General features: G+C 40.7%; 1 protein-coding gene and 1 long non-coding RNA gene across 6 annotated transcripts in view; one reads left to right on the plus strand and one right to left on the minus strand.

Annotated features, from left to right (window-relative positions):
* Window positions 1–26,218, minus strand: part of myocd (myocardin) — a 714,017-nt gene that overhangs the window by 76,190 nt on the left and 611,609 nt on the right. For 3 of the 5 annotated variants that reach the window (XM_063074257.1, XM_063074258.1, XM_063074259.1), the window contains one exon: window positions 4,927–4,992. In XM_063074257.1, the coding sequence (XP_062930327.1) occupies window positions 4,927–4,992 (66 nt within the window). Of the gene's footprint in view, window positions 1–4,926; window positions 4,993–8,203; window positions 8,402–15,247; window positions 16,417–26,218 lie in introns of those variants that run through there. The other 2 variants (XM_063074260.1, XM_063074256.1) reach the window with 2 other exon arrangements.
* Window positions 18,269–26,218, plus strand: part of LOC134360200 (uncharacterized) — a 192,028-nt gene continuing 184,078 nt past the window's right edge. Inside the window, exon 1 of the long non-coding RNA XR_010021272.1 lies at window positions 18,269–18,297. This is a non-coding gene — a long non-coding RNA (uncharacterized LOC134360200). The remainder of the gene's footprint in view (window positions 18,298–26,218) is intronic.

A 26,218-nucleotide genomic window follows, 5' to 3' on the forward strand; every position in this document is an offset into this window, starting at 1 on the left:
AGAACCTGGAATAAACGGCCAGTGGAAGCAGAGGTGGTGGAACTGAAAGAGAAGATGCATATGGACAGACACGTGGAGGGGAGAGGCTAGAAACGTTAATGACTGAATACGAACAAGTGGGATGAGCAGGGAGGATGCTGTGGTTGGCGTGGGCTAGTTAGTTGGGCCTAAGAGGCTGTTTTCATCCCATATCACTCTATGTCTCTACAACCCAAGGCGAGGATTATTTCCTGGAGAGTGATCTAATGCAAGGTAATCCAATAGATGATCCACTGGATATTTCCATTAACAACCCTTGATAACGACTTCCAATCATAATAAGTTTAACCAGTGACTAATGAGGGAATTTTGCAGATTGAAAGATTGAACCAAAGATCTGTGGTTTGTTTGAAACTTTATTTACTGCACATTCACATCATCAAATCTCCTCAGATTTTAAGCACTCACCGACACACCAGGGGCTATTTAGAGTGGCCAATAACATACCAACCCTCGTCTTTGGCATGTGGGTAGAAAACAGTGCTGTGGAGGAAACACAGGCCTAGGGAGAATGTGTGAACTCCACACAGATAACACTAGTGGTCAGAATTGAATTTGGTTTGCAGGAGCTATGTGGAAGAAGCATCACTGATTGCACCACTGTGCTTCCTGCCAGCTCTAACTTGCCTGTTGATAATCCACTTCCTACCCAAACTCCATGGCTTATACCCAAACCACAGTAAGTCTTATGCTTATACTCACTGACATACATGGGTCACTGGTCTGCCAATGCCCAGAATCGAAATTCACACTCCCCTTTTTCAAAGCCCTCCACACTTCATATCTTCCTATATCGATGAACTGCACCAAACCTACAACCTTCTGAGATCTCAGTATACCTGGCATTTTGAGCAGTTCCATTGTCCCTTTAAATGCTCTGGCCTGTGATCACTTATTCCTGGTAAGACTCGCAAGAACTCCCTTCACTCGCTCTGCACCGAACTCAAAGCAATGTCTTTATCTTGGGTAAAGCTGCTTCAATATTACCCAATGTGTTGGGCATTTGACGCTATTGAAATTTCCAAACATTTAGCTGCCTTACGCAGTATTTTCAACATGTGAGAGACTTTATGTCACAAATGACCGGAGATTTATGTGTACTTCTTCATGAAACATTATATAAACAATATTAATAATTATCCATGGTATGCATCCAACATTCCACAAAGTTATCATGACCATCACACTATAAATTTTGTAAAACAGTCAAAATTATACAAGCAATATAAAAAAGCCCAAGGAAAAAAAAATACAGGTTTTGTATAATTTAAATTGCTAACCTTTTAAATTCTACTTCAACTCATCATCTGAACTTGGAAATAGATCATTGGTTTAGTAGTGTTGAAAATACAGTACAGTTGATCAATTTCCTACCCAACAGCATTGTGAAAGCCCCAGCACCATTGTGAGTGGCTGGTTAAATATTAGGTCTAAAACCACTTTCCCTGGCTGACTTGCGATTGGGTCAAGACACAGCCATGTGACTAGTTTTGGCCAGGTATCAAAAAAAATACCATCTATGTTGAAAATCAACTGAACAAATATTTTACAGAAGCTGTCATTTTTCTCTCTAATAAATTCCACACTTTTAAATTTCTAACCAGATAAAAGTACGGAAAATATCAAATTTCACAACAGAACTATATATATTGTAAAACAGTTTGGAACTTGGGTGTCTATAAGATGGTGGAAAATAGTTGCCGACTCAAATTAGCAACAAAGCAAATTAAATGATTATATTGATGGCCCGCATTCTTTCTGTGGATTATTTTCAGACAGGCAAACTAGTTCAGCCAAGTTCTGCATGTAATCATTTGAAGCAACATGCAGAGAACAGCTGGTTAGAAAGTAAACTGCTTAAAGGACACCCTATACTACATAAGCTACATATGTTACACTCTACAAACCAGAGCTTGGAAAGGTCATTCTTTTCATACCCACAATTTAGACAACTAAAAGACAGCAAACTATTAGTAATCCCCAGGATGCCATAAGCTGAGTAAGCACAATACAACATTTGTTCAGCATTTATTGAATAAAAGGAATACAGGGTCTAAACAATGTTTCTGTATTTGCTTCTTCAAGCAGCTTAAAAATAAATTGGAATCTGACCAATGGAGGTTTCTAAATGAATCACATGTTGTAGGACTATCCCACTTCCCCAACCACCAGGCTGCGGACCGGTACCGGGCCGCAAAGCATGTGCTACCGGGCCGCGAAGAAACGAGATGATTTGGCGATATGAAACGATATGAGTAGCTGCACCTTTCCTCATTCCCTGTCACGCACACTGTTGAACTTGAAATAACTTAACAAATCATACCAAATAACACAGAAAACCTAAAATAACACTAACATATAGTAAAAGCAGGAATGATATGATAAATACACAGCCTATTTAAAGTAGAAATAATGTATGTACAGTGTAGTTTCACTTAACAGAATCAGGAAGATAAAGCCAAAACCGATTTGTAGAAAAAAATTGGCACGTACACACATGCGCACGTCATGCGTGCGCACACAGGTGCCCGCACGAGGCTTCATGGTGATGGTAGACTTTCTTGGGGTAAACACAAGTGTCCCGTATTTGACTGCTACTTTTGTCCCTTATTTGGGAGTGAGAAAGTTGGCAACCCTACTTGAACAACGCCCCCACCCCACTGGTTGGCCGGTCCGCAAGAATACTGTCATTATTAAACCGGTCCGCGGTGCAAAAAAGGTTGAGGACCCCTGACTTATGCGTTGTGAAGTTCAGTAATGTCAAAGACTTATAGACCAATGGCAGTCACAGGTCTTCCTCAGTGCATGGTGTCTAGGACCATGGTGTGGGGGCAGGATGGTTGTCACTTTGAGGGGTGAGTTGTTGCAGACGAATGACAGAATAGCGGGTTGCACATCAGGGATTCAGTCCAAGTGTAAAGAGATACCTGGGTGCTAATCAGGGAGTCAGAGCTTGAACCAACAGGACAGTAGATCATTGGGTCTTGATGGGACGGAATGACCTTGTGCTCCAGGGACAACATTAACTGATTTCTCCAACAACACTACAAAAGGAGTGATATACAGTAAATGATATTACTGGAAATCACCCAATGTTGGGGGGAAGCACAGCTAGTTAGCGCCAGATACGTGGGTTCAATCCTGACCCGTGTGAAGTTTATATATTCACCCTGTGACTGATCCTGGTGTGTAGGAAAGGAGTAGAATCTTGTGGGGGGGGGGGAGGAATTAATGAAATGTTGGGAGAATAAGGAATGGGATTAAAGTAGGATTAATATACATGGATGGCAGATGACCAGCATGGATTCAAATGGCCAAAAGATCAGTTTCCATGTTGCATCTCTGTGTAACTCTGCAAAACTATGTCAGAAGAGCAGATGTGAATCTCAACTAGACACATCTGCTCAATTTACAGAAGTTTGGCATCACAGATGGTTCTACTAGCCCAGACGGAGAGAGGGACGTACTGCAGTGCTGGGAGGATAGGATACATCTTGAATACCTGCACTCCATTGAGAGGTAAACTTGTTATATATATATGGTGCCTTTATGCAGATGCCGAGGAAGATGTTAAGTCGATGTTTTCCAAGGGAATCAAACAATTTTTCCATTGAGTGGAGAGGCCCTGTACACAACCTTTTAAATCCTCTCAAAAGAATACACACAACCTTCTCTCTTATCTCATATCAAACTGTGAGCAACATTATATAACGGGATAATTAAAATTTATCAAGATTAGTGTAAATCCAGAGTCATACATAGACCAAACTGTATAAAAGCGTTAAATTTATTTGTGAAGGAATTTAGGTTTTGGCACACATAGCCTCGTACTTATTGTTTACTGAAAATAGATTTAATTTTTTTTGATATTTTGAATTGAAGTCAAATTTTCAAATTGTTGTTATTTAGTTTGTTAATGGGATGTGGTCATCAATAGCAAAGACAGAATCTGTTGTCCGTCATTAACTGCATTTGAACTTGAAGCGGCTTGCTGTGCTCCTTAACCACACTGTTGATTCCTGAGTTATATCTAAGCCAAAGTGAGTAAGGGATAGCTACTTTCCTTCACTGATGGACAATAATGAGTCCAATAGATTGTTATGACAATCCAGACATTGTGTGATTAATATTAACGTAAGTAATTTAAAAAAGAAACAAATTAAATGTGTAATAATTTTGATTTGAAATTTACCAGCTGCTACGGTGGGATTCAATACTCTGTCTTTGAATCAATCAGTCCACAGTTCTGCACAATGACGGAATCTGAACTTGTGTTCTCCAGATGAGGAACAGCATGCACTCGCTTCAAATGGGGAATACAGTGGCCTGAAAATGCTACAGTTCCAATGTACAAGAGCCTGCCTAATTGGTCGCTGGTCTGCTGAGAATCTCCAGTAGCTGCTGTTTGCCAGATGGATCCTGGCTTCTTCAGCCGACACACATGGACTGAGCCTTGGCTGTGAGAATCCGGAGACAAAAAATCTACGTCCACCAGAAAAACACTGTAATCAAGCCAGCATATACATATATAAGATGAATGGGGTATTAAAATATAGGTGTTAAATAGATCACTGGAGTAAGAGTGTGTGTGTGTGTGATTAATATTTAAATTGCATTTTTGCCACCCTCAAAACAGTTAATTTGTATTAGAATATATTTTCTGCAGAAGTACAGCTGATGGGACTTAAAGCAGCCAAAGACTGTTAATTTTGATTCACCAGTTATATCTAAGTATTTTGCAATGAGTTCATAGAGGTTACTCTTTGCTTGTCGACTTGCAGTGCAACTGATGGCAGACAGTTGCTTCCTGTTAGAACTGCATTAGAATTAAACACACTGATGTTATTTTGAAACCACAAAAAGAGGAAAAAGAACTGATGTACTTACGTGGCATGATGCCTTGGTCTGCTAGCTGCTCGCGAGTTCGCCGCTGCTGGAGACGGAGCTGGAGAACTATGGCAGAAACAAAATTTGCAGCGATCAGTCAACAAGCCTTTCTCTATCAGCCCTGAAATCCATCTTGTGTTATTAAATTGTGACTTCACAAGCTCTTCAGAACTTTAATAAGGATGCTACGGTACAAGCTCTGGGTCAGTCATGTTAGCATCCTAAAACTTCAACAGGTACATAAAATGCCTATCAACAAATGCTATATCTATCATTAAAACCCCTTCCTCCAATGTGCTGGTGACTTCCCAGAACTACAGTCTGCTCATCTTTCAAGATTTTAACTCTCATTCGCTGTACTTTAGAAAAGCAACAGTGTGTTCTGCCAGAATGTTATCTTAATACCAATTCCTTTGATTAAAACCTTATGTTTAGATGCTGGCCTGTAGAACAGATATCATGCACATCACTGTGCATCTTTGAATAACTGGCGGAGGGTGAAGCCTTGTATTAAAATGTGTTAACAAGCAGGTTATACCACACGGGCTTTTGCAACATAAAATAGGCTGTTCTTTCTTTGCTCTGTTATGACAAAGTTTAATTGTCACCTCAACCCCAAGCTGAGTTAGTGCCTTACCATTTGCTTGATTGTAGTACATGAGTTGGAATTGGCTAACAGAGGATGGGATTGAAATGGAGCAAAACCATTACTAACTCCATCAGTACCTGAGGCTACATTGTAAGCAGTCAGCCTAGTCCCATTTGTTGTTATTGAAAAGCAATTTGGTTGTATTTGGGAAAAATGCTCCTCATGCTGTTCATGCTTATCCTATTGTGACTTGCGGTTTGACACCAGCATCAGGAATTGTACAGAAGCACTAAGGACCTAACTTTCCTACCAATTAATACCTCTGAAGGCTAACTTGCCTGTTGCATTGGTGGTAAGGAAGGCAAACGCAATGTTCGCATTCATTTCAAGTGGACTAAAATGTAAAAGCAAAGTTGTAGTACTGAGGTTTTATTGGTCAGACCGCACTTCGAATATTGTGATCAGTTTTGGGCCTCTTATCTAAGAAAGGCCATGCTGACATTGGAGAGAGTCCAGGGGAGATTCATGGGAATGATCTCAGGAATAAAAGGGTATGAGGAGTGTTTGATGGTGGCAGGCCTGAACTCACTGGAGTTCTGAAGAATGGCGGTGGGGGGGGGGTGATCTCATCGAAACCTATTGAATATTGAAAGGCCAAGGTAGGGTGGACATGGAGAAGATTTTTCCAGTAGTGGGGAAGTCTGGGACCAGAAGGCACAGCCTCAGACTACAAGGACTTCTCTTTAGAACAGAGATGAGGGTGAATTTCTTTAGCCAGAAGATCGTGAATCTTTGGAATTCGTTGCTATAGATGGCTGTGGAGGTGAACTCTTGGGGTAAATTTAAAGCAGAGGTTGATAAGATTCTTGATTAGTAAGGATGTTAAAAATTATGGGGAGAAGGTAGGAGAATGAAGTTCAGAGGGATAATAAAATCAGTCATGATGGAATGGCAGAATAGACTTGAGGGCTGAATGGCCTATTTCTGCCCCCATGTCTTGTGGTCTAATGATTAGGAATGTTCAGTATTGATTTGATTTACCCTTTAGAAGCATAAATGTAGCCCAATGACCAGTGCTGATCTGAAAATCACTCTCTTGGTCAGCAAGCTTCAGTAATGTTTGTAGTTAAAGGATACGCCATGATTAAGATATGTTGCCTACAGGCCCGTTTGGACATTAGCAGAAGTTAGAGTAGGCATTTTCTGTGCAGCTGCACCTATTGAGCGAGGGGCTTCTCAGGGTCTGGATTTTTCTGTGGATTAGGGCTGCAACCACGGGTCTTAGGCTTGATGTATGCATGCCTGTTGTTTTCACCTTCTGTAGAAAATAGATGCTGGCAAACACACAGGATATGTGAAACTGACTCTAGATAGTTTCTCTTTTTGGGATAATGAAGATATTTCTATTGCATCAATATGTTTTAAAAAAAAGCCTGGAATGAAAGTGCTGTGCTGATGAAAGTGTTGAATTATTCTTTTGGATGAAACGCTGCCTATCAATTACAGAGCTATAACAGACCTATAGATCCCTAGATCATATGGCAATATTTATTGAATAAAAGAGAACTCTTTTTATATCTTAGTCAATATTTCTCCCTCAACCAATAATACCATTCATCTCACTGTTCTTTGCAGGAAATTGTTAAATGAGAAAATGGTTCTTGGGGTTTGCCAGCTTTACAGAAGTAGCTATACTTCAAAATAATTCTTCCTTCGTAAAGTTCTCTGGGGCTATTGGGAAATGTGATAGGACAGGACACAATTGTAAGCTTTTTGCAAAATGATACTCCCTCTTGTGGGCTACACAGAAATGAACAAAGCACTCAAATTACTGATCATGTTCAAAAGCAAGATCTGCCAGCCTGCTAAATTAAAAAAAAAACGAAATAACAGAAGATCAGTTTGGAGGATTTTCATGGTTTTTCAAATGCTCAAATCCAAACCCTAAAAACGAATGAAAGAACCAATCACCAGTGTAGACAACAGCTGCACACAAACCTGAAGAACTGTGCTCTTTTTGGAAGACAAACAAAAAGCACACACTCACAAATATATCATTAAAAACAGGATGCACAGTTACGAACACATAATTTAAACAGAATTCTAACAGTGTGTGGTCCCAGCACATAACGAAAGTCAGACAGAAAAAGAAGAGTACCGAGGGGTCAAATAGCCACACAAAGAAAAGTCTTGATCATGCTGTGCAGAATCTGCACAACACTGAGCTCCCTTCAAAATTTGTTCAGGATTTATATGCCACTCTTGGCATTCAAATTGGCATTCAAATATATGCTAATGGCCAGACACAAACTGCTACAAATGGTGTGTGTGTGTGTATTTAATAATAAAGACTGTTAATAAAGATTTAACAACGTTCCTGTTGTTTAAAAGTTAATAGGTTAATTGTCCCTGCTGAGGGTAAAATTTGTTACAAATTTGAGAATGGTTAAGCTTCTTTAACAGAAACTCCAAACTTGTACCTGTGCAAGCCAACAGAACTACTTCCAAAGGCCTATAATCCTAGTCCCTCTTTGTTACTAAGTGACCGACAGCCAATAAGTTTGGAGATAAGTGCCTAAACTATCTATTTATCAACAATCTAACAAGTTACAAAGTCAACAACAAGCTCAGTTGAGTTTAAAATATAGAAAGTAACTGGGTTTTAAAAAAGTAATAATGTATTCAAACCTCCTTTTAGTCTCTCTGAGATGATACGAGAGTGAAAGCGACAGCTGCCAGCCTGGTCTCCATTTATTCTGTAAGGTAAGATCCCTGACAGGTTGCCTTGCTGTTCTGTAACATCAACCATGCTTAATTTCTGAAAGGATCAAAGCCCCCTGAGTCTCTGACCACGGCCATGTTGTTGTAAAGCCCACGTCGCACTGACTCTCCCCATACTTCCGAGTGATGCCTTCGGAATTCAAAATGAATGGGCAGGGAAACACCATGTAGACAGCGAGATCACTCCCAGCACACCCTGCAGTGCTGTGATCCTGCAAATAACGCCGGCTGCATGCATGTTGAAACCTGTATAAAGTACTCCCTTGCAGGCGCCAGCTGCACTTTAAACCTAAAGGCAGAATGGTGCATTTTAAAGCTTTAGAAAATGACATTAAAATTTTTAATTGAAGGAAGACTGCCGGTTAGACCAGAGCATGAACTTCTGAAGCATCTCAACCATTCACTGCAATCTGACCAGATAACTTACGCACAACTGATCAAATTAAGTTGATAAATATAGTCCCACCAGTTGTCAGCTGTGAATATATCTGCTTAGCAGATGCATGCTGGGTAACAGTGAGCAACTTGCTCATCCAGCTGAAAATTGTCTACAATTTACCGAATGCTGTTGTCACTGGTGTGAATTTACTCTTAATATTGCAAGAAATATTTGCCAGAAATGAAGAAGAGCACTTTAGGAAAGAACTTTACAAAGTCAACAGGAATGGGGTTTGCCCTAGTCACTGTCTGAGTCCATAACAAGCATTTTAACTGATGTATCTAATGTCAGACCCATGTACCGTATTTTTAACTTTTGACCAAAATGAATCCCAAACCTTCTAAGCTTTTAAAAGAACATTACTGCCCTGTGCAAATTTGCCTATTAATTTTTTTTATGTACAAAATTTATTTTTGAAGTAATTGACACTACGCATAATTTAACAATGACTTTGCTAGCAAGGGCAAAGGCTGTATGCTTTTTTCCTGTAAAATCATCATTGAGATTTATATGTGCAATAACAATTGTGGTTAGAATCTATTAAACTCAGTCTTAATCCTCTGAAAAGTTAACTGTTTGGATCTTAGCTTAAAAAATCTTAATATTTCCATTCCATCATTCATAAGGTTCCTTTTCTTTCTTTAAAAAAATGTTTCTGAGTACATTTGAAATACCAAACCAATGACTATCAAGGGAAAGTGTGTGCCTGCAGCTTTGGGAGAACTGTGTTATCTTTTCTACCTTCCTCTCATCTCTAGACTTAAGGTTCAGTAGAAATGAAAGGTACAAAAGCCATTCCTTGATTTGGGAATGGGATGTGTTCCTGAAAAGAAATGTTTTGTCAAGTGAAATACCTTAAATTGAGAACTCTAGATAAAGTGCACAATGGGTATTTTGGTAACGAAAACAGATCCGTTATTAGAGGATACATATGCCAAACAGTCAATCACATTATCACAAAAAATATAAATCAGATGTTCATCATTGAGTATCTGCACTAAACTTGCATATTATAGAATGAGGTGATCTGACTAAAATATAATAGATTCTGAGGGGGTTTGATAGGGTAGATGCAATGTAGAAATATTCCCTGATTGGAGTGGATCGATAGGAGGGAGTTTCAGGGGTATAACCTCAAGGTGAGGGGTTAACCACTCAAGATTCAGATGAGAAATCTAGTGTTTGTGAACATTTGGAAGGGTCTACTCCACAGATCCTCCAAGAGGAACATAATCTTGTCATGGTTTGGAGGCTTCCATACCTCAATGCCCCAGAGAGGTGTGTTGGCTAGAGTCAGAGCATGCCAAACAGGTCAAAGAGTAGAGGCCAGACTAAGCGTGGTCCACCGGTCATCCACGTTTGGGGGTTCAACTCAGGACTAACAACCCTGATTGGTAAAACTAAATTATTACAGACACAGCCATGAAGAATCCTTCTACATCTGAGTGCGAGGGTATTTGAGTCTCTCCCTGTGACTTGCATGACTGACTGTAGTGAAAACGGAGAGCAAGTTACTGACACAATGACGGAAGCTCTGAACACTGCCAGAGATGGTGGACCACCACGGGGGCCCTAAATACCAGCAGCATAACTGGCAGTCAGTAAGTACTTCAGGGATGGGACAGCTGAATCATCATTCAGAGTTGAAACATTTAGATGTCTGGACTTTAGGCGATTCAAGAGACATTAGGGAATGGGTAGGAAAGCAGAGTTAACCCTAAAAACCAGATTAAACCTAATTTCATTGTATAACACAACAGGATTGAAGGATTACATGAGCCACTCCAGCACCTTTTTTTTTTAAATAATCAGGTGTTAAAAGGGTTCAATATGCAAAGTACAAAGGAACTAACTCCAGCAGAAATAAAATTATGTGATTGTACAGTATAATCTTAAAACAAATGAGTAAAGTCAATGGGAATGGAAATGAGGTGGTAGTTTCTTATACAAAATGTCACAGAGATTTTAAATAAAAGTTTTGGATATTGAAGTAATTTAAGATTTCCAGATAATAAATGATAGACTTTTGTTTGTTATTGTGGATGTAGATTATGTTGATCTGTTGGTCATTATCTGGAAATCTTTACTGGGTAGTACACGTAGTTACTGCATTCATCAGCCATGATATAACTGACAGTAGCCCTGGACTGAGGAGCTAAATGGACCCCTATTCCTCTGTTTACCTCATGTTGCAGTTCCTACTGTGAACACAACTCAACAATGACAGGCTATTACAAAGTAAAAGTATAAGGTTCTGCAGTGGAAATACTGAGCAAGCAACATAGTCAAGATGTTTTTCTAAGTTGGAGGCTTAGTCACATTACTAAGGTAGCTTCCCTCAAGAGATTGTTTTATTTTAGATCTGGCTTACTAAAGTAACCAGCATCAGAGTGGCTTAAAGCGCCACTAGAGGGAAATTGAAAGGGCCTTCCAATTCCACTGATCATTGCAAGCAATAAAGAGGACACTGAAAACTTGTAACTCTGCATCTACACCGCAAGTGTAATGTTCACTATTGCTACACTGCATGTAACCAGCACAAGACATCAGAAGCCTTTTCCATCAACTGTAATACCACAGAAGGCATTAGAAATGTGAAGCCTCAGCACAATGGTTTTGAGGCATTTGAGAAAAAGCCAAAAGTGGTAGTGCTTTTCAAACATTCCCCTTACTTCAAATAAACTAGTGACTTTTCAGATAGTTACTGATGGGTAACAAATAGAAAGCAAGTAAAATTAAAATGCTGCTTTGTGGAAAAGGATCTTCTTCACACCATTTTTATTCATTAGGTCCCCCACTAGTCAGGGCCGACCAAGCTGTCTATGTGATACACAAGCCAGAGCAGTACGATAAAGAGAGCAGGCTGTTGCCCATGCAGCAGTCTCCCCCTCTTCACGCAGCTAAGGAACAGCAGAGACAGTTTACCACTGGTGGCATTGTAGGAGTTGCTAGTCAGCATTTGGACAATGTAGGGACTCCAGCTCCAGATTTTTTCCCTCAGGTTTTACTCACAAAGCCCTCCCCATGAGCGGGTACAGCCACAAGGCAGCTAAGGTTTGAGATCAGAGTTTTCCTTCTCCTAGATGAACTCCAATGACGGCTGACAAGCACCATCTGCTCAAGGTGACTGATTTTAAGACACCTTTAGCTATCCCCTTGTCAGTAGGAACGGTTCTGCTGGGCTTAGGAGCTGGACTTGGTTGTCAGAGGCTATTTGAGTCACATGCTATTGGGAGTATTTAATAGGTAGTGGGAACTTATCCCACTACCTCCCCCGGCTTGGACAACCTTAAGGAACCTTGCACCATTAGCATTTCAGTATTTATTTTTAAATGAAAGGTATTGTACATCTTGACAGATGGTTGGGATTTGGAAAGATTTGAGAGGACCGCAGGCGTGGCTGTTTAATTAAAACCAAGCAGCTGCCAAAAAAATCTTGCCGTTACAGCTCACTCTGATTGTTACGTTTCAAACTCCTCCAGTAAGTCACCACTTCTTTTTAAATGACCACATCTTGCAGTGTTTATTAATACAATACGCTGTATAAATATCTGTGGTTACAATTATTTTATTTACAACTGCATTGGCGACAGTTGGAGTACAGCAGAATACGGTGCTGTGGAGTGTCATACAGCATGAAGCAGAAAGATGTTCTCACCTCATAATCAATTCTGGCCCCGAATTGTTCTGCTCTGATTTACTCTGCCTTTAGTACAAGCATTCCTGTTCACTTTTTACTTTCCCATTTTGTTCATACCTGCCTGAACTTCTCCCTTACATTCCTTAACTGACAGCCTGAGACAGTTGCAGTGCATTAGGAGTTCCGCTCTTTGGCTTTGATGACAGGAAACACATTTTCACAGAGAGCTACATGGCAACCAGCTGATTCTTATCACCAGTGAGGTTGCTGCTCAGCCCGTAATCTTTTTGGAACCTTCCAGGTCAAGCTGTGTCAGGTGTCAGCTGTTTGCAGTTGACACTCTCTTTCCGTGCTCACCTGATGCTAAGGCAACCAGATTTGCTCCAAGCACTTGAGCACAAAATCCTCCCTTAAACTCTATTGCTGAACTTCAGGTGAGATGTTCAACTCAGGTTGCGGTAAATGGATATCGTCCCATGCAAAAGGTGGAAACAGGAGAAAAGAGTATTCCCTCAAGTCCCAACAACCATTTAGTCCACACCTACTGTGATTACCAGCATGTTACCTTTCGTTATCATCGCAAACTGGTGTGCATAATTTAACCTCTTCTACAGTAGTAACCACACAGAAAGGTACAGAACAGGAACACGAACAGGCCCTTTGAAATGATAACATGCTTGACAAAAATATCGTGTTTCAAATGCTTTAATGATTACAAAGTAAGTATTTAGTGAATGTGATTTAACAGCTTTTAGTTAACCAGTGTGATTTCAAAGGCAGAATAACTCTCACATGCAATAAACAAACAGTTAGGAAGTGCATCCTCTGGTCCAAATTTATTTCTTAAAAATTCATAACACATTTTAATTAAGGCACTCTTTATTCAAACAATAACGCCAGTATGCAATTGGCATATACTGCAGAAACCTGGTTAAAATTGCAGTGAATTTCAAAAATATTCAGTAAACTATTTCAATATTGATTCAAGTTGGATCAATCAACCACGAAATTAACAAATTACAGATTAAAGCTGGGTCCTGAGACATTCCAGAAGAGTCACTGATTGATCTATTTTCTAGAATGCTCTATTACATTAATGGAAATAACTAAAAGGCATGAGCAATGTCTCCTGTTGCACAAAGCCTGAGAGTTGACAGTCCGACATTCACTGCACTGATGCTGACCTCCATGGCTCAGATCACAGCAATACACTGCTAGGAACAAGACCAGCTATGCGGCAAGATAAGCCAATATTGGGCCATTTTTAAAGAAAGTAAACATTAAAACAATTTGTTTTGACTCTTAGTTGGATCTATGTCAGGAAGATGAAAAGCTCTAATGCACCTGCTGTATGCCTTAACTTGTAAAGCTTTGTTGCATTATTCCTGTTTCCTCTTAACATCTGCAATGACAAATACTTGACGGTATCTATGAAAATATATAGGAAATCTGCAATAGAATACTTAAAAGTAGTGCACTTGTCAAGAACAACATATGTCATAACTGTTTGGGTGACAGATTTCTGGCGCCTGATCGTTCACTGAGTGGTAATGCACAATCCATTTTGATTTACTCATCTACCCTCCACACTATGGATGCATTAACGATGAGGGTTCTGTTCTCTTTATAATCTTAAACAGGAGCATGGAAAAACAGAAGGAAAACTTAAGAGCGTTCAGAAATAGTAACAGGTTGGAACATCCTTGCTGAAAACAGAAACGTGTATGAAGTACAATGTCAGACTTAATTATAATTTGTTTCAGGAAGGTGGCAGTGTTGTCATGGTGTTGAAAAGCTGCACTATTACAATTTTCATGCAGCTTTCACACAAAACTGCTGGTGAGATTAATGAAAATATTTAAATTAGCAATTGCATACAATAATTAACCAGCATTTTTAGTTGTGTCAGAAAATAATGCAAAATACATTAAAACTTGCATTTGAATAGATCTCTGTAAGTTTTAAGCAATTATTTGCAAATGTGAAAATGTTTTAATGTAATCTTAACAAAGCAAATGCATATCAATATTAGAAACTGATACATAACGATTTAATTTTACAACAAGTGTACAAACCCATTTATCTGATATATAAGTAAAGCCCAAAGCTGTTTAATAGAATTCATACATCAACTTGTATGCTAATGTTTGTTTCTAAAAGACAAACTGGTACTGTGAGATCATTATATTGGTAAACATACAGTCTAAAACAGGGATGATGGGCTTTCATTCTGTGGTGAGTTGCTTTCAAAGACAGAATAATACTGCATTGGTTTTATTCTGGTCTACTTCTGCCTTGTTAACAAGCACATCAGGAGAAATTGGCCTAAGATTCCAAAGGTTTAAGATTCAAAATCCACAAACAATACTGATGACTAAACAAATGAGCTGGACAAGGTCAATTCTCTATTTTGGTCATGGACTATATGACTGTCTTCCGTTTTTTTGCATTTCACAGTGCAGAGCAAGAATAATTGCATTCGTACTGAGCAGGTGACAATTAAACACCTCAAACCACTCCAGTCCAGCCAACTACTGCACAATGGGAAGGTCCATACTTGACCAACATATATAATACAAATAAAAGCAAGCTGGCAACACCATATTGCACTCCAGTTCTCCTACAGGTTGTATCGTGACACCGATGACCTATATTTTTTTTCTCAGAAATAAACGGGAAAAGCATCCGGTTTGCTGAAAAAGAACACAATCCAAAAATATAACACTGATAATCAAACTGAAGAATGCAGATAGAATATAGAGCAATACATGTCCTCATTCTAATGAATTGAAGTTTTAAAAAGTATTTGAATACACTTTAAAATTACTGCAAAATTCTGTTCGTGATATATTAAGTTATAGTCTGCTCTTACCTGATCTGAACTTGCTTCGGATAAGCAGAGAATGTTCTGAGCCCAAAAGTGTCATGTTGGTAGTTAAGACGCAATAGACAATTCCAGTAAAGCGGCCAAAACCAAAGTTGTCTTCAGTGTTTCAGATCATAAATTGGCTCAGACAAACTAAAGACAACTGGGAACTGCAAGTGAGAAATAAGAGTTCGTCCAAAAACTCTCTTTCTCTCTCTCTCTCTCTCACACATACACGACTTGTTTCTGTTCTCTTAGACAGCAGGGGTAGCTGTGTGCAGCGAAAGACTTGTGAAAGGATTTTGGTCCCATCCACCCCCCCCCGGCCAGCAGACAGCAACCGATTAAACTGCACAGCGTTGCACTGGGGCGAACTAATTAACGTGCACTCAGCCGGGACCCTCCTACCACGGCGGTTTTACTACCATCATCAGCATCATCATCACAGCCTCAGCGTTCTTGGCTCCGATCAAGCCTGCGCTGGGGACTATCAGTTCAAGACTTGGGAGCTGCTGTTATCTGATCCTGGATAATACCCGTGGCAGCTTGTCAAGTCGAAGAGGGGAGGTCGGTCCCGCGGTTCCGGACAGTCTCGCACAGTTGATTCCAAAGCTTCACAGCAGTTGTCACAGCTATAGAAAGAGTCAGGCAGCGTCCGAGGAGTCACTCGAAGCTGTTAGCACATCGCAGCTCTCGGGGCATGATTAAAATAAGCAGGAAGCAGCGAGACTGGATTCACCCTCGACAACGACCGGTTCGATTGCAAAACTAGAAGCCGTGAATTACGGGCGTATCCGAGGGCATGGAGTCAGCTTTTAACTGACACTTAACTTTTGATGTTTTTCAAAGGGGAATATTTCCACAACAAATACAAAAAGCAAATTAAGTAATCCGCAGGACGATTTACTTTCAAAAATGCAATAAAATCCAAAAGAGCCGGAAACTGCATAAATAAAGGTCTTGAAAACATTAACACGGTTTCTCACAGATGATGCCATGCCCTGATGATTTTTCTCAGCACTTTGTTTTTATTTCAGATTACCGTCATCTGCAGGTTTTAATTTGCCGCCTTTAAATTGCGTTTAGGTGTAATAAACGGTGCGCGGCTCTGCTTTCGATTAATTAACACAGAGCTTTAGTCGGACTGAAACGCAAGGTGGCGTTCTGTTCAACTGTTTCCTCTCTTTTCTGGGCCCTGGAGAATTGTGTGCTGGGTGAGAGCAACTGGGATCGTAGCGAGCCGTTGTCTCTTTGGCTTCTCATTTGAGATACCAAGAGGCGACAGGCGAGGTGGATACTGCGAGATTCTCCCACTCCGCGGCACTGTTTCCGCCAGCGAGAATTGACACCTCGTCCATCACTGCGTACTGTCAGTCACACACAATGCCCAGAGTGTGAGGCGACAAAACAAATGAGAGCTTGCAAGGAAGGTCCGAAAATGCAGCGCTGCCCGATGGTTGACGGAGCAAGGGGTTTGTTTTCAGAATTGCGTACATTAAGACAGCACGATTAAAACGCTGGGTTCACATTTAAGATTAAATATACACTATACACATGTTTGTCTAGATTTTATGATTAAAACCTAACGCAAAGACTAACTTTACACGACTAGTAATGTACAGAGTTTTCAATGCGCGCTGATGTAGAAGTGGGACAAAGTGACTCAGTCTAAGGGTCCGAAATGATAACAGGAGGTAAGGTGAGGTTCCCTGGAAAAGGTGTGTTTTGCTGAAACGTTTACATCTCCGTTTACACCCTGGCTGCCGTACACACGCTGCTCTGGTTTTGAAGGAGGTCGTGAATTATCAGCGTACTGTTAGGGTCAGCTGCCCAGCTGACAATATAAATTGCCGGGGGGGTGGGGGTGGAATTTGAGTTCTTGTCTTAATTTAAACGTGAGCTCCGCAATACAACCCGTGCTTCTGGGAAATGCATGTTTGGCTTTGGAAGAGTGTGAAATGCTGGATGTTGTTTAGGAGTAAAACTGCAGAACTGATGATAGCTTGGCATTTTAGTCGTTGGTTGGGGACCAGCTAAACGAACTGATCTCGCTATATTTTAGCGCTGCGGCAGCTTTCCCAGGGTTTCCTACAGTTCAGCAAGTGAGTACACCGCCGAAATTAGATTAGCAGAGGTCAACCCTTGTGAATATCACCCCTTGGATCTGTCTACTCTACTGCCGTCTGCGCAGTCGCCACTGGCAAATGCTACCAACAATATATTTGGGCTTTTTATTAAGATTGAAACAACCAAGATTCATAAACCATCTTCCCTTCACACCCAAAGACTTTGTATTTCCGGATACTGTACTGTAACGCAAATGCACGACCATATATACAGCTGGGGAAAAGAGGGCGGGTCAAAATGTAAATCCTTCCCAACGCTCAGCTCAAAAATAAAGCTTGAGGATTGTCCCAGAACCACAAATTATACGATCATCCCAGGTTAAAGGTCTTAGTAGCATTACACGTTACGTACATTAAAATATTTTTGACGCCATTATTACATACTTATGATTAATAAAGATGAGCAATACCAACGGTGTCGGAGTACAATACTGTAATGCTGTCGGCAAACGACTCCGACAACCCCGACTTCGGTCGGTGTGCAGTTTGCAAGCTCTCCCTGCAACCCCACGGGCTCTCCCCCCGTCCACCTCAGCTGCTCCTGTTTCTTCTCAAGTCCCAACGGGGGCTAAGGGTGAGAGTTTTTGGGTATGCGAAAGTGTAGGTTATGGGGGAAATGCTGAATAATAGTATTGCTCTGGGAACCAGCATTCACTCATTGGGCTGAACAGCCACCTGTTTATGTCTTGAGGCAAATGAGGAATAAGTGGATAAAAGGTCACTCGATAGACGGTCAAGAACCACTAAGACAGTAGATGTAGCGACTTTAAACTTCCCAAGCGGTGTAGAAAAGCAAAGCATCACGACGTGCATTGGACATGTCTAATAACCAGTGATAGAATATGTCGGGGCAGGGCAGTTGGAGCAATGAGATCTTGTGATGAAGACACTGGACATATATCCCATCAAAGTGAGGAACCCAGAATACAGGTATGTGGATGTTAGACTGCTGGACGATGGGAGGAAATCCTTCACTAAAATGGAACTATTGTTTGGGGAATTCAGTGAGTGGCATCAGCGCCGGACTTCGGAGCGAAGGCTCGAATCCAAATCCCGCCCCCCCCCCCCACTCTTTCCATCCGTGCCAGGTTGAGTGTCGAACTAGCCACTCGGCCTCGTAAAAAAAAACAAGGGACGAGTCAGGAACGTTTACATCGTGACCCGGTTAATTCAAAAGGAGACCAATCCCGTCACTACACTTCAGGCAAGAATGCTAGGAAAGAAGTGAGGGGAAACAAACCTTCTTCTATTAAAGCAGGGGGTTTCCCAACCTGGGATCCACGGACCTCTGGTTAATGGTAGGGGTCCATGGCATAAAGAAAGGGTTGGGAACCCCTGTATTAAAGCATCCCTTGCCTCAGGTCATAATCAGTCTGATGGTTTTTGACTAATGATGGATTATTCTTTTCTGCTTCCACTAAATGTCTGTCAAGCACAACTAAATTACCTCAGGTACTAGGGTTAGAGTGGCTGCCAAATATTCTCAAGAGGGAGAATGAGCAGCCAGAGGCTATGGTGCTCATTTGGCATCAGTGACTCAAGTAGAGAGGGGGAAGGGTCCTGTGCAGGGAGTATAGGGAGTTATGACTGAGGTGGAAGAGCAGGACCTCCAAGGTAGTAATCACTAGATAACTCTCAGTGCTATTGATGTGACAGCTGGTGGACAAGAAGAAACAGTATGTAGTGAGGAAGGACAGGCAGATGATTAGGGCAAAAATGCCGTGAGTGGGATGAGGTGAAGTGTAATATGAGGACAAATTCAAAAAGGTGATGAAAGTGTTATATTTGAATGCATGCAGTGTACTGAATAAGGCAGATGATATTGTAGCACAGCTAGAGATAAGCAGGTATGACGTGGGCACCACGGAAGATCATAGTTGGGAGCTTAACATCCAAGAACCCACTTTGTATCAAAAGGACAGGAAGGTAGGCAGAGGGGGTGGGGAGGCTCTGTTGGTAAAAAATTAAATCAAATCCTTAGAAAGAGGTGACAGAGTCAGAAGGTGTTGAATCCCTGTGGGTAGAGTTAAAAAACTGCAAAGGTGAAAAAAAAGACCCCGATGGGAGTTATTTAGAGGCCTCCAAATAGTAGCCAGGATATGGGATACAAATTATAACAGGAGACAGCAAAGGCATGTATTAAGGGCAATGTCACGATAGTCATGGGTGATATTTCAATTTGCAAGATTTCAATATTTCAAAGATTGGGAAAATCAGGATGGTTCTGGATTCCAAGAGAGGGAATTTATAGAATGCCTACAAGGTGGTCTTTTTAGAGCAACTTGTGGTTTGAGCCTGAACAGTACGCCAGAAATTGGAGTGTGTCAGGGGGCAGAAGCGAGTGTTATTGCTATCACAATGGAGAAGATGCTTGGGAAGCTGAAAGGTCTGAAGCTAGATAAGTCTGGTGTAACCATTTGAAAGATGTAGATGGAGTGATTGTGGGGGGATTAGTAATGATCTTTCAAGAATGATTAGATTCTGGAATGGTTCCAGAGAACTGAGAAATTGTAAATATCACTCTAGTTCTTAAGAAGGGATGGAAGCAGAAGAAAGGAAGTTATAGACCAGTTAGCCTGATCTCAGTGATTGGGAAGTGTTGAAGTTCATTATTAAAGATGAGTTTTGGGGTACTAGTAGACACATGATAAAACAGGCCAAAGTCAGCATGACTTCATTAAGGGGAAATCTCGCCTGACAAATAAATCTGTTGGAATTCTTTGAAGAAATAACAGGCAGGATAGACAAAGGAGAGTTGTTTACTTAGATTTTCAGAAGGCCTTTGTCAAGGTGCCACATAAGGCTGCTTAATGAGATAAGAGCCCATGGTATTACAGGAAAGATACCAGCAGGAAGCAAAAGAGTGGGAATAAAAGGGTCATTTTCCGTTTGGCTGGTGGTGACTGATGGCGTTCTGCAGGGCTTGGTATTGGAACAGCTTCCTTTCACATTATATGTCAGTGATGTGGGTGATGGAATTGATGGCCATGTGGCCAAGTTGGTAGACAATACAAAGATAGGTGGAGGGACAGGTAGTGATGGCGAAGTAGGAAGACTGCAGAAGGACCTAAGACAGATTGGGAGAATGAAAGAAGTAGTAGCAGATGGAATATTGTGCAGGGGAGTGTATGGACATGCACTTCCAAAGACGGAATACAGATGTAGACTATTTTCTAAACAGGGAGAAAATTTTTTAAAAATCAGAGGTCCAAAGAGACTTGGGAGTCCTTGTGCAGGACTCCCCATAGGTTAACTTGCAGGTTGAGTTGGTGGTGGTGAAGGGAAAGGCAATGTGAACATTCATTTTGACAAAATTAGAAAGAGCAAGGATATAATGCTGAGTTTTTATAAGGCATTAGCCAGACCACATTTGGAGTAGTGTTAATCGTTTCTTAGTGAGCAGTTTTGGGCTGCTTATTTAAGAAAAGATATGCTGGCATTGGAAAGGGTCCAGATGAGGCTCATGAGAATGATTCCAGAAATGAAAGGGTTAACATATGAAGAGTGTTTGATGGCTCTGTGCCTGTACTTGCTGGAGTTTAGAAGAATGGGGGTGGGGGGGAAGAATCTCATTTGAACTTATCAATTATTGGAAGGTCCAGATAGAGTGGATGTGGACAGGATGTTTCCTATAGGGGATGAGTCTAGGACAGAGGGCAGAGCCTCAAAATAGAGGGATATTCATTTAGAACAGAGATGTGGAGGGATTTCTTTTCTGGTGGTGAATCTGTAGAAATTATTGCAATGGATGGTTTTAGAGGCCGAGTAATTAAGTATATTTAAAGCAGAGGTTGACAGATTCTTCATTGGTCGGGGTGTCAATGGTTATGGGGAGAAGGCAGGAGAATTGGGTTGAAAGGGATAATAAATCAGCCATGATGGTAGAGCAGACGCAGTGGGCCAAATAGACTAATTCTGCTCCTACTTTTGTTTTATGTTCTCAAATCTTTGTAAATGGACAGGAGACAGTATGAAACTATAAAAAAAAGGTGCTACAAATGGCTTTGGCAAGACAAATGTTGTGCTGTTCATCCTATTCTATCTCAGGGACTGGGCAAACAAGCAGATCATGACAAAGGTTACATATATTAAACCAGAAAAGCCCAAGATTGATCTCATTTGGGTTAATAATGAAGGACTGATATCTAAGTTCAATGAATATTGGTGGGAGGTTTCCAACATACCATTCCGTCATAAAGCAGTCCATATAATGGCAAGATTGGGCTGTACTACATTGGCTCTTTCTACACAATTATGGAGCATGCCAACATTCACAGTCTAGACTCAACTATGAATAATTGTCACTTGTTTTGAAAACATAAGGTCACTGCTGGCTGAGGAATTATACCCAATACATGAGTCACCAGCTTTGAGAAAAGTGAAGGGGTAAAAATTGTTTAAAAATTGGACAAGGAATAAAAGATTTGTTATGACCTATTCTTAAAGACCACGTGAAGTATATGAATGGCGTGACAATGATATATGTGAAAAATTACTAATATGGAACTAAAGCCAATATGAAGTAAACCACACCAGAGGGTCAATTTTAATGTTATAAGGATTAAATCATTTGTGAAATATTTTGTCACAAATTGGTTAGCATTTCTGTGTCAACTGTTTAAGATCTGGAAAAGTATGTAATTCAAGATGTAATATTGTTCCTTACGCTTTATCAAAGTTAAATTGTTCTGTTTCACACACTGTCTTGGACTCTGGATCCTGTGATCTGTGATAGAGACTGACAATCTAATGCCAATAAGAGATGACTGCAAGGGATTGGGGATGGGCAGTCTAAACTCATACAGAATGCCACTGCGAACCAGGAGAGTAGATTCTGATGTCAACAGTGTTGGCTGGATAGTGTACAGTGCACAAATGTCTAAACCACTGCACTAACTAGATCCTGTATCTGCGCTTTGGTGCTAAAAGTAATCAACGTGGACACACAGAAAAGGCAACAAACTCCAGATATTGGCAATCTAAAACAGAAATAGTAAATGCTGGAAATGCACTGCAGGTGAAGCAGCATCAGTCAAGAAGGAAACCAGAGTTTAATGGCCTTTCATTCGAAATCAAATTTCTGATTCCTCTTTCACTAATGTGTAAACATAGCTTTAATTGTAGAAAGTTAGGTTCACTTGAGAAAATAATTTCTGGAGATTCAGTGCACCTCTTGGACAATTGTCGATGTTGTGAAATTTTGATTAATCTGCATAAAGTATCAAAGCTCATGATTATAACTGGTCTAACACATCAGAACTGAGAAAAGCCTGCTTATTTTACTTCATTAGCAATTGCCGTGCTTCCCATGCTTACCTATGTAAAAGAAATTTTCAGAATTTCAATAACATACAGTAGGCACTGGACAGGAGCCAAGGAAGGCCTGAAGCTGAGCCAGAAGAGAGAGCTAATCTGTGATAGTAGCTGCTGCCAGTGTGGGACTACAATTACTATGAAGAATGCAAGTAATGTTGTAATATCTGTAATGACTGCGTTTTACAGCAGAAATGGACACTAGGAGAAAGACAGTAAAATCAATAATATTTTGAACAGAAAATGGATAAACACTTTGAGAATGCAAATTAGCCCTTGAACTATAATTTAATCACAGTACACCCTAACATACTACAAATGGGCTATGCCAGTGGTCCCCAACCTCCGGGCCGCAGACTGATACCGGGCTGTGAAACATGCAGGGGTGCAGCAGTAGCCGGAGTGCACCCAGCACATCTTTAAGAGAAAAGCTGAAATAAACAAGCTAATTAATTAGATGCCGCCCAACACGTAAATGTCGGCCCAGATCAGAGGCAATTGCCGATTTCACTTGCTCTATGCGATGTTCACTCCTTTTCCAGGGCGCTGGAGCCTTTAGCTGTTCCATTGTTTGGTCAATTTAAACGCCCTCCCAGACCGGCTGAAAAGACAGGGCTGTCAGGATCGAGGTGACATGCTGAATCTACACAAACTTTTAATAAAGTATAGGCACTGCTGTGCTTCCTTTGTAATGACAGTTACGTGCTGGTCCCAGGACAGATCCTGTGACACTTTTCAGAGAGAGAAACGTCGATCCTTAATGCCGAGGAATTTAAAGTTATTCACCCTCTCCACCTCAGTTCCTTTAATGAAGTCTGGCTTCTGGGCGGCACCTAATTAATTAGCTTGTTTATTTTGGCTTTTTTCTTAAAGATGTGCTGGGTGCACTCCGGCTACCGCTGCACCCCTGCATGCTTCGTGGCCCAGTATCAGTCCGCAGCCCGGAGGTTGGGGACCACTGAGCTATGCTAAAGGAATTTTCAAATTAGTTTGAGAATTATTTTCTTCTATACTACCTGAAGAGCTTAAGGAAAGCTAATCTGCCCCCAAATTACTGGCCAACTTTTATCAATATAAGATAGACAGCATACTGACATACTATACAAAATGACTGTGTGGTACTCTAGCTGCAGCAAGCCTGATCTTAAAACACTTCAATGGGTGTTTGGGACGCTTCTTCACATCACTGGGACTCAACTACTAGACCTGGAGACAATCTACAATGTGCCTTTGTTACCTACATTGCCAGCACGCTTGTGACATCATTAAAAACTCATACCATCCTGGACACTGTCTGTTCAATCTCCTGCCATCTGGTAGGAAATATAGAAACATCTTAGCCAAGACACTAAAATTGAAAAAGAGTTTCTTCCTTAGGGCTGTTGTGCAGCTGAATAATGCCACACCCCAGCTTGCCAATGGTCTTTGTGTGTTACGGACTAGCAAAGCCACTTGTCGCATGTAAATATGGGACAGGTGTAGCACCACAATCTCTTTGTCTTGAGCAATGACAATAACGTTCTATTCGATTCTCATTCACAGTATATCCTTAAGACTCATCGAGAATTCCGTGCGGTTTTTCCATGTGCAAGATGAAATAAAAGCAGAGCATTACTGTGTGTGTGTGTGTGTGTGTGTGTGTGTGTGTGTGTGTGTGTATGTACGTGTTTGTGCTTGGCATGGGGGTTGTGGAGCAGAAATAGATCACTTCTACAATTTAAAAGGAATTACCAAATGCAAGGAGTTGGCTTTTGTCAGATAATCAATTGCTGATGGTTGGTTGGTTCATGCATGGAATTGGGTGGAAGTAGTGAATGATCCGGGGTGGTGGGGAATGGTGAGGGCTCCAGTCAAATGTTTAATGTGACAACTGTGATTGAGTGCACGTTATCTAGCGAGGGAATGGGTGATAATTCGGGAGGGGTTAGTTCTGGAGGAAGTACAATATTTAGATAAATTAAAGGGGACTGATCTGTTGGGTTCCCAATGGCAGAATGGCACCTTCTCAGAAGGCGTTCTTTAAATGATCTAACTGTAGAGCACATACCAGTATAAAAGCAAGATCAGTTGTTCATGACTAACAACAGATGCATTTTGGATCCATGAGCAATGTCATAAATGTGGGAAATGGCTCATCCACTCAAGTGTGCTGGAAACATAGATTTTCCACTGCATAATGCAACAGAAGGTGATTATTTTCTGAGCTGCTGGAATTTGAAATAAATTCATATGTTCACAGATTACCTCTGTCATTTCCTATTGTTGAGAGAGGCCTCAGCAGCCATGCCACAAAACCACAGACCACTGCTGCTGCAATGTGACAATTAGAAATGACAATGAAGAAAGGTGATGAAAAACATTTTTAGTATTAAAAGGGACAAAGATTGGAGATAAAATGGAAGGCCAGAATGTGTGTATAAGTTGTCACAAAAAGCATGGAACAGGGTAGGAACCAGACTGAGTGCCAGGCTAGGGTCTGAGCTTCCCCTTGTGGCAACTGGAATTGTGCCCAGTCCAGGCTGATATCCACTATTGAAAAATTTGCGTGTAGGAAGGAGGGACAGGGATTGGATGTTTGGGGACTTGGGCAGGGGGCGGGTGAGAGTCAAAGTGATGATCAGCTGGAGATTGGTGGAAAGTTTAATGTACAATGAGTTTGGACTCATAACTGATGGGCCAAAGTATTAAGCACAAGAGGGCGATGACAAGGATAAGATATATTATTTTTAGTTTTGTTTAAACTTGCCATGAAGCCATTTGGGGTGGACAATTGGTCTGTTCTGTGTAGAGAAATGAAATTTTGAATAGGTCCTGGAATCTAAAGTAGCAGCAGTCACAAATGGCAGCTGCTTTGGAGAGAGTCTCTATTAGATGAAGCTTTGAATTTGGCCTTAATTGTTCTTGAAGAGCCGAAGAGTGGGACTAAATATCGTCTTTCTGCGATAGTGGTGTTAATGACATCAGGCTCCATTTTAGGAAAAAGGAACAAAGGCTACAAGAAGGTACAAACTCACGCTGCAGTGGAAAAGCTGAGCACTACCATACTATAAAGTATTTATTTACTCCTCAGTAAAGGTAAAGATATATGACTATTGTGAGCAGTGCTGTGGTTTTTGACCATCTGTTCTTTTGTCTTCCGTGCCTTTTCATTAAGATATAGGAAGTTCTAGAGATCAGGAGAAAAAAATCAAAATTACAAGCTTACGTAATGAAGTTACTTTAAATATATTCGTAATTTTAGCACTCCACAAAAGCTGCACATGTCTAATGGCAGACAATTATTCTGCATTGCCAGTGATAGCAGTGATTTATAATACTTTTATACCTGAGCATTCAGATGATATAATTCAGAAGATTTGACTTGTAAATTTGAGATATATTATTCAGTGATAATAAATATTTCAAAGAATATCATGTTAAGTAAGAGCTGTTAAAATTTAGCAGATTCCAAAAACCATTAGGCATGTTGTGCCGGTTCATGGTGTAGTCCACAAAAATGTAAATGCCAAAGCCAGTCCTATGTTGTGGCATCACATAT

Source organism: Mobula hypostoma, chromosome 22, assembly GCF_963921235.1.
Source record: "Mobula hypostoma chromosome 22, sMobHyp1.1, whole genome shotgun sequence".
In the NCBI taxonomy this organism is placed as follows: Eukaryota; Metazoa; Chordata; class Chondrichthyes; order Myliobatiformes; family Myliobatidae; genus Mobula; species Mobula hypostoma.